This window comes from Lipotes vexillifer, unplaced genomic scaffold, assembly GCF_000442215.2.
Source record: "Lipotes vexillifer unplaced genomic scaffold, Lipotes_vexillifer_v1.1 scaffold1267, whole genome shotgun sequence".
Classification (NCBI taxonomy): domain Eukaryota; kingdom Metazoa; phylum Chordata; class Mammalia; order Artiodactyla; family Lipotidae; genus Lipotes; species Lipotes vexillifer.
Genome location: NW_006790372.1, coordinates 209,392 through 219,356, shown reverse-complemented (window position 1 = coordinate 219,356; position 9,965 = coordinate 209,392). Strand labels below are relative to the sequence as shown.

General features: G+C 42.2%; 1 protein-coding gene across 1 annotated transcript in view; it reads left to right on the top strand.

The window, feature by feature from the left end:
- COL4A6 (collagen type IV alpha 6 chain) overlaps positions 1–9,965 on the top strand; it is a 168,379-nt gene that overhangs the window by 152,860 nt on the left and 5,554 nt on the right. The window contains exons 37-38 of the mRNA XM_007463675.1: positions 283–408; positions 9,496–9,612. Coding sequence (XP_007463737.1) covers positions 283–408; positions 9,496–9,612 — 243 coding nt within the window. The remainder of the gene's footprint in view (positions 1–282; positions 409–9,495; positions 9,613–9,965) is intronic.

The window sequence follows — 9,965 nt, the reverse complement described above, 5'->3', positions numbered from 1 at the left end:
CCTCTTCCGGAAGCCTGACAGAGGCCGGCCTTGAGTTCTTGACTGCGGCGTATCCCATATCCTCAGACTCCTAGGTCTCCTTGCCAGCCCCCAATTTGGGATGCCTTGATGTGGGGAAGGAGGAGGATGGGGTTCGTCCTTCTACCCGAACGAGCTCTCCTTCCTGTCATTTCAATCCTCAGCCTCCGGTGTCTGTCAAGCAGGCCCCCTGCAAGTGAGCTAGGCACAAAGGTCTCACCCCCACTGACTTCTGTCCCCGCATCTCTCTGCATCTCCTCCTAGGACCTAGTATAACCGGTGTGCCTGGGCCAGCTGGCCTGCCTGGTCCCAAAGGAGAAAGAGGTTCTCCAGGAATTGGCATCGGAGCCCCAGGAAAGCCAGGCGTGAGAGGACCAAAAGGTAGCAGAGGTAAGTGTGCCCAAGTCAGGCTTGGCTGGGAAGCCAGGGTTGGGTTTCCTTAGGGCCGTGTGGCTCACAGGGATGAGCGGTGCCTGTCTTTGCAACTCTGGGAATCTCAGAACCCAGTGGAACTGACTACCGACAAAAAGAGGGTAGGCTACACTTAGGGCTTTCCTGGGAAGGGGTGTCAGAGAGCAGTTCAGCGAGTCCCACCCGCGCCCCCTGCCCCAGCCTCCAGGTTCCCTCCCACTCTCCCTTATTAACCTCAGGGCCTCTCTTTCTCACTTGGCCACAGCCTGGGTTTAATGGTCCTGAGGGACTGTGCTTGTCCACATAGCGAGTGGTTTACCAGAAGTTCCTTGGTGTCCAGTGCGGTTGGCAGTCCCAGGGCCCTGGAACGACAGTGTGGCTGCTGGAAGGAGCCCAAGTCTAAGAGGATAAATGTCTCCCTAGGACAGGCACACAACAAGCACTTGATTGGGATTTACTAGGTTTACTAGAAATCCGGTTTTGTCTTAATCTCGGCCCCTGACTCATCACATAGTCTGAAGTCCCTTTCTGAGCCCCCATTTCCCCACTTCTCAAATAGTGTGAATGAATTCTGATTCGTTAACTCTCCTTAGAAATGTTCTGGAGATGCATATACCTCTCACTCAACGTAGAACAAGAAATGAATTTAGTGTAGTATCACAGCTAAGAGTATGGGCTCTGAAGTCAGACTGCTGGATTCAAATTCCAGCTCTCCCTCTCACTAGCTACGTGACCTTGAACAAGGAAGTTACGTGCCCCTCCATCCCAAAGGAACGTGGGTTTCCTTTTCCATAAAAGGTGAATAAGAGAATCTACCCCCTAGGTTTGGTGAGGAATCAATGAGGAGAGAGGTAATGTATATGGAATCACTTAGCACAGTGCATGGCACATAGTAGTTGGTCAAGAAACACTGGCCATTCTACCATCACATGTTACCTGGGGAAATCATGTTTCCAAAATGTTCTGTTCCTTATAGTTCTGGGGCCTGATGTCCCACCACATTATTTTATGTGTTTATGTGCATGTGCGTGTAGGTTTTCCAGGAAATGTATTCATGCATTAATTCATTTCCAGCTGCATTTTATATTGGGGCATCTGCTATCTCTGTGTTTACTCTTTCCTTTGTCTGGACCAACCTGTACTTCTCTGAAAGCCAGCAGCTTCTTCAGCGTGAGGCCTCCAACAGGGTCTGAGCCTGTAGGGAGGTTGTGTGGCTTCTTTGGCAGGAGATAGAGAAGAAGGGTCCTGGGTGGAAGCACAGGCATGATGCCTGTTCTGTTTTTAGACCTTGACTGTGAATTCCTGGTCATTAAATTATTCATTGCCTTTGGCTATCTGAGGTAATAAAATCACAATTACAAATGCAGTAAACAGCACATGTCAAGGTGGATACATTTCAGGCACATAATGGAGAGGGGGAAGAAAAGGAAGTTGCACAGGAATATATTTGGTATGACTCCAACCAATATGTTGTTTGGGGATGATACAAATATGCATGGTCAAACTGTGATGAAAAGGGAATGATGAACACAAACTTCAGGACTGGTTGCCTCTGGGAGGGAGGGAAGGTGGTGGAATCTGTGAAGGGCAGGCAAAGAAATTCAAAGGGATCGCTATCTTCTTTTCCTTAAATTGGGTGGTTGGTACACAGATGTTCATTGTATCTGGATGATTTTTTAACATATGATTTATAAATATTCTTCTGTTCTTCTCAATATCTAATTAGAAAAATCTGTTTTAAAAGAACATAGGAAATCCCCAAGAGGAACCGAATCTCCGATTTGATTAAAGAAATCAGTGTACAATGAAGATTTACCCCCAAGAAAATTTCCTAGGAGCAATCCCCGTCCCTACAATACCTTCATCCGAATAACATTAAATTAGGCCAAACATTTTCGTATTTGCACTAGATATTGAGAGGCTGCATTCATATATTGGAGGGTCTTTTTTCTTTAGGTCTCCGACAATGGAATGAGTTGGGAAAACATGCCATCTTGCATTTTCATGTGATCATTTACAATGTCTCATTCCTTCTACCCACCACCAGTCCCTCCCATCAGGAAACTTGCACAAACCTCTTAGATAGCCTCATCCACCAGAGGGCAGACAGCAGAAGCAAGAAGAACTACAATCCTGCAGCCTGTGGAACAAAAAACACATTCACAGAAAGATAGACAAGATGAAAATGCAGAGGGCTATGCACCAGCTGAAGGAGCAAGATAAAACCCCAGAAAAACAACTAAACGAAGTGGAGATAGGCAACCTTCCAGAAAAAAGAATTCAGAATAATGATTGATAGTGAAGATGATCCAGGACCTCGGAAAAAGAATGGAGGCAAAGACCGAGCAGAGGCAAGAAATGTTTAACAAAGACTTAGAAGAATTAAAGAACAAACAAACAGAGATGAACAGTACAACAACTGAAAGTGAAAACTACACTAGAAGGAATCAAAAGCAGAATAACTGACGCGGAAGAACGGATAAGTGACCTGGAAGACCGAAAGGTGGAATTCACTGCTGCAGAACAGAATAAAGAAAAAAGAATAAAAAGAAATGAAGACAGCCTAAGAGACCTCTGGGACAACATTAAACGCAACAACATTCACATTATAGGGATCCCAGAAGGAGAAGAGAGGGACAAAGGACCCGAGAAAATATTTGAAGAGGTTAGAGTAGAAAACTTCCCTAAAATGGGAAAGGAAGTAGCCACCCAAGTCCAGGAAGCGCAGCGAGTCCCATACAGGATAAACCCAAGGAGACACATGCCGAGACACATAGTAATCAAATTGGGAAAAATTAAAAACAAAGAAAGATTATTGAAAGCAGCAAGGGAAAAGCTACAAATAACATACAAGGGAACTCCCATAAGGTTAACAGCTGATTTCTCGGCAGAAACTCTACAAGCCAGAAGGGAGTGGCATGATATACTTAAACTGATGGAAGGGAAGAAGCTACAACTAAAATAACTCTACCCAGCAAGAATCTCATTCAGATTTGATGGAGAAATCAAAAGCTTTACAGACAAGCAAAAGCTAAGAGAATTCAGCACCACCAAACCACCTCTACAACAAATGCTAAAGGAACTTCTCTAAGTGGGAAACACAAGAGAAGAAAAGGACCTACAAAAACAAACCCCAAACATTTAAGAAAATGGTCATAGGAACATACATATCGATAATAACCTTAAACGTGAATGGATTAAACGCACCAACCAAAAGACACAGCCTTGCAGAATGGATACAAAAACAAGACCCATATATATGCTGTCTACAAGAGACCCACTTCAGACCTAGGGACACATACAGACCGAAAGTGAGGGGATGGAATAAGATATTCCATGCAAATGGAAATCAAAAGAAAGCTGGAGTAGCAATACTCGTACCAGATAAAATAGACTTTAAAATAAAGAATGTTACAAGAGACAAGGAAGGACACTACATAATGATCAAGGGATCAATCCAAGAAGAAGATATAACAATTATAAATATATATGCACCCAACATGGGAGCACCTCAATACATAAGGCAACCGCTAACAGCTGTAAAACAGGAAATCGACTGTAACACAATAAGAGTGGGGGACTTTAACACCTCATTTACACCAATGGACAGATCGTCCAAAATGAAAATAAATAAGGAAACAAAAGCTTTAAATGACACAATAGACCGGATAGATTTAATTGCTATTTATAGGACATTCCATCCCAAAGCAGCACATTACGCTTTCTTCTCAAGTGCGCACGGAACATTCTCCAGGATAGATCACATCTTGGGTCACAAAGCAAGCCTCAGTAAATTTAAGAAAATTGAAATCATATGAAGCATCTTTTCTGACCACAACGCTATGAGATTAGAAATCAATTACAGGGAAAAACACGTAAAGAACACAAACACATGGAGGCTAAACAATACGTTACTAAATAACCAAGAGATCACTGAAGAAATCAAAGAGGAAATCGAAAAATACCTAGAGACAAATGACAATGAAAACTTGATGATCCAAGACCTATGGGATGCAGCAAAAGCAGTTCTAAGAGGGAAGTTTATAGCTCTACAAGCCTACCTCAAGAAACAAGAAAAATCTCAAATGAACAATCTAACCTTACACCTGAAGGAGCTAGAGAAAGAAGGACAAACGAAACCCAAAGTTAGCAGAAGGAAAGAAATCATAAAGATCAGAGCAGAAATAAATGAAATAGAAACAAAGAAATCAGTAGCAAAGATCAATGAAACTAAAAGCTGGTTCTTTGAGAAGATAAACAAAATTGATAAACCATTAGCCAGGCTCATCAAGAAAAAGAGGGAGAGGACTCAAATCAATAAAATTAGAAAGGAAAAACGAGAAGTTACAACAGACACCGCAGAAATGCAAAGCATCCTGAGACACTACTACCAGCAACGGTATGCCAATAAAACGGACAACCTGGAAGAAATGGACAAATTCTTAGAAATGTATAACCTTGCAAGACTGAAGCAGGAAGAAATGGAATCTATGAGCAGACCAATCACAAGTAATGAAATTGAAGCTGTGATTAAAAATCTTCCAACAAACGGAAGTCCAGGACCAGATGGCTTCACAGGTGAGTTCTAGCAAACATTTAGAGAAGAGCTAACACCCATCCTTCTCAAACTCTTTCAAAAAATTGCAGAGGAAGGAACACTCCCAAACTCATTCTATGAGGCTACCATCACCCTGATACCAAAATCAGACAAAGATACTACACAAAAAGAAAATTACAGGCCAATATCATTGATAAATATAAATTCAAAAACACTCAATAAAATACAAGCAAACAGAATCCAACAACACATTGAAAGGATCATACACCATGATCGAGTGGGATTTATCCCAGGGATGCGAGGATTCTTCAATATACACAAATCAATCAATGTGATACACCATATTAACAAATTGAAGAATAAAAACCATATGATCATCTCAATAGATGCGGAAAAAGCTTTTGACAAAATTCAACACCCGGGCTTCCCTGGTGGTGCAGTGGTTGAGAGTCCGCCTGCTGATGCAGGGGACACGGGTTCATGGCCCAGTCCAGGAAGATCCCACATGCCGTGGAGTGGCTAGGCTCGTGAGCCATGGCCACTGAGCCTGCGCATCCGGAGCCTGTGCCCCGCAACGGGAGAGGCCGCAACAGTGAGAGGCCCGAGTACAGGAAAAAAAAAAAAAAAAAATTCAACACCCACTTATGATAAAAACTCTCCAGAGAGTGTGCATAGAGGGAACCTACCTCAATATAATAAAGGCCATATACGACAAACCCACAGCAAACATCATTCTCAATGGTGAAAAACTGAAAGCATTTCCTTTAAGATCAGCAGCAAGACAAGGATGTCCACTCTCACCACTGTTATTCAGCATAGCTTTGGAAGACCTAGCAACCGCAATCAGAGAAGAAAAAGAAATAAAAGGAATACAAATTGGAAAAGGAGAAGTAAAGCTGTCACTATTTGCAGATGACGTGATACTATACATAGAGAATCCTAAAGATGCCACCAGAAAACTGCTAGAGCTAATCAATGAATTTGGTAAAGTTTCAGGATACAAAATTAATGCACAGAAATCTCTTGCATTCCTATAAACTAAGGATGAAAAATCTGAAAGAGAAATTGAGGAAACACTCCCATTTACCATTGCAACAAAAAGAATAAAATACCTAGGAATGAACCTACCTAGGGAGACAAAAGACCTGTATTCAGAGAATTATAAGACACTGATGAAAGGAATTAAAGATGCTACCAACAGATGGAGAGATATACCATGTTCTTGGATTGGAAGAATCAACATTGTGAAAATGGCTATATTACCCAAAGCAATCTACAGATGCAATGCAACCCCTATCACATTACCAATGGCATTTTTTACGGAAGTAGAACAAAACTTAAAATTTGTATGGAGACACAAAAGACCCCGAATAGCCAAAGCAGTCTTGAGGGAAAGAAACAGAGCTGGAGGAATCAGACTCCCTGACTTCAGTCTATACTACAAAGCTACAGTAATCAAGACAGTATGGTACTGGCACAAAAACAGAAACATAGGTCAGTGGAACAAGATAGAAAGCCCAGAGATAAACCCACGCACCTATGGTCAACTAATCTATGACAAAGGAGGCAAGGATATACAATGGAGAAAAGACAGTCTCTTCAATAAGTGGTGCTGGGAAAACTGGACAGCTACATATAAAAGACTGAAATTGGAACACTCCCTAACTCCACACACAAAAATAAACTCCAAATGGATTTGAGACCTGAATGTAAGACCAGACACTATAAAACTCTTAGAGGAAAACATAGGAAGAACATTCTTTGACATAAATCACAGCAAGATCTTTTTTGATCCACCTCCTAGAGTAATGGAAATAAAAACAAAAATAAACAAATGGGACCTAATGAAACTTCAAAGCTTTTGAAATGCGAAGGAAGCCATAAACAAGACGAAAAGACAATCCTCAGAATGGAAGAAAATATTTGCAAACGAACCAATGGGCAAAGGATTAATCTCCAACATATATAAACAGCTGATGCAGCTCAATATCAAAAAAACAAACAACCCAATCCCAAAATGGGAAGAAGACCTAAGTAGACATTTCTCCAAAGAAGACATACAGGTGGCCAAGAAGCCCATGAAAAGCTGCTCAACATCACTAAGTATTAGAGAAATGCAAATCAAAACTACAATGAGGTATCACCTCACACCAGTCAGAATGGGCATCATCAGAAAATCTACCATTAACAAATGCTGGAGAGGGTGTGGAGAAAAGGGAACCCCTCTTGCACTGTTTGTGGGAATGTAAATTGATACAGCCACTATGGAGAACAGTATGGAGGTTCCTTCAAAAACTAAAAATAGAATTACCATATGATCCAGCAATCCCACTACTGGGCATATACCCAGAGGAAACCATAATTCAGAAAGGCACATGCACCCCAGTGTTCATTGCAGCACTGTTTGCATCAGCCAGGTCATGGAAGCAACCTAAATGCCCATCGACGGACGAATGGATAAAGCAGGTGTCATACCTATATACAATGGAATATTACTCAGCCATAAAAAGAAACGATATTGGGTCATTTGTTGAGACGTGGATGGATCTAGAGACTGTCATACAGAGTGAAGTAAGTCAGAAAGAGAAAAACAAATATCGTATATTAACGCATACATGTGGAATCTAGAAAAATGGTACAGATGAACCGGTTTGCAGGGCAGAAATTGAGACAGAGATGCAGAGAAGAAATGTATGGACACCAAGCGGGGAGAGCGGCAGGGGGGTAGGGGGGGTGTGATGAATTGGGAGGTTGGGATTGACATGTATACACTTGATGTGTATAAAATTGGTGACTAATAAGAATCTGCTGTATAAAAAAATAAAATTCCAAAATTTAAAAAAAAATGTCTCATTCTTAAAGAAATACTTGAGCTTTTTTTTTTTTTTTACTACTTGAGGTCAGTAGTACCTTTATTGCAGGTTTAATGATATATTGGTGTAATTATCAAATCAAAAAACAGGTGAAAAGAGAAGGAGGCTCCCAATATTGCCATGGAAACAGACATTTTGACAATCCATGTGCTGTCCACACTTACTCTACTATATTTGGTGTCTTGTGTATTGGTTTTGCATAATTTCAGCACATATATATGTATAGATATATGAAGTTATATTTTCAGGACAAAAATACAATGTGTTTCATTTCAGATTTTTACCTTTGTGAAAAAGAAAAATACTTCAACGATTCAGTGCTAAAAGTAGCACCAAGTGGTTTTGCAACTAGTTTTGCTTTTCGTTTTTCCTGTTTCTTTTCCAGACTTCTAATAAGTGGAACCTTTTCTTTAAATTTATTTTTTCCTCCTTTATATTTCCTCAGTATTCAGTTAATCAATGAGCTGCTAAAGACACCCAAGTTAACCAGTCTGCCATCTTTCTTTACAAATTATCATGGATTTACTATTTCTTAGTGAAATATGAGAAATTCAACATTAATATTTTCAGCTTCTCTTGTCAGAAAAATAAAATTCAACACCATATTTTGGGATTTTCTTGTCACAAACAAGAATCTCAACCACCAAAAGAGTTTGTCAACCAATTCAAATCTATTCCCCCTCATTTGACTATCTTTTAGAATACACCAGAGTAATAAATACATTTCTTCCATGTTACAAGAATAAAAGAGATTTCTACATTTGTATACGTGGCTTTGATGTGTTTTCCCAGCAAGATTACCCTCTATGTTTTCAATGTATGCATATTGCATAAATCTACTATAATCGGTTGAAATGTTTGGTTTTGAACATATTATAATAGAAATCGTTCCACAAACAGAAAACATGTAAAGCAGTATTAAACTTTGAGCAAACGAGTATTATGTGTGTACTCCAGTAAATGGCTATTCTCTTTGGCCAAACAGGGAGAAGGGATTCAGGCAATTCAGCAAGCATTCAGCTAATATCATGAATTACCTATAAAACTGTTTTCCAGGTTGCCTGGAAGACCCAGTAGTTAGCTGTAGAAGGCATCGGGGGTCATAGCGCCCTTGCCACCTCCATTCCGCTCGAGCAGGCGAGTGGGTGTTTGTTCTGACTGGCTGGGGCCTGTGCCCCACCTCGATCTGTGACCTCCTCGGAGTAGCAGCAGACAGGACTGGCTGACTTGATGAAATGTTGTGCAACAGGGACAGTAGGTTTAAAAACACTGTAGGAAACTTCCATTCCAGGTGCTGCAGTCATACCTTCTTTTCTTCCTGATTTAGGGAAAATCTGTCTAAAGCATTCCCGTTACCAGCGAGGTTGGGGAGCTAGAACTTTCCGAAGCTCTGTCCGGCCCAATTCAATGCAGCGCCTGCTGCGAGCGAGGAGTCTCCGAGCCCGTCAGCTGCACTGGGGCCGATGGCTGCCAACGGAGGAGAAAGGGAGAAGAGCCCTCTGCTGGCCTCAGCTGGTCTGGCTCCTACCTTAAGGGCTTCCATTTTCTTGTGTGAACTTCCATTTTCTCTGAGAGAGCCTGGCTGTCTCTTAGCCACACAAAGTCCCCGCAGCCCCTTTTATTTATTCTTTGCAGGTTTCCCAGGTCTCCAGGGCCCCGCCGGTCTCCCTGGTGCCCCAGGCCTCTCCTTGCCCTCAGTCATAGCAGGACAACCTGGCGACCCCGGGCGACCAGGCCTAGATGGAGAGCAAGGTAAAGTCAGGAAGCCCAAAGAGGGCTGGCCATCACCTTTTGTCTGGAGTTTGGGGAGGGCCTGTCTACAGTCCAGCACCATCCCCACTGCTGGACGTGCACGGGCCTGTGAGGCCTCACGTCCCTCCTCCCGCAGGGGCACAGGGGGTTGGAATGGGCTGCATTTTGCTAAAAGGGTTCGGGAAGGTCTGGGCACTGGGGCCCCACAGAAGGCAAGGGAACATTATCTGCCCTGGGAATAGCCTTTGGCTTCCTACCAGTCCGGAGGCGTTCAGCAATGGCCGCTTCCTCTTCCCTCTGCCCTCATCCCTCTTCCGACCTTATTCTTAGTCCGCCCAGGCCCCCAGGGCACC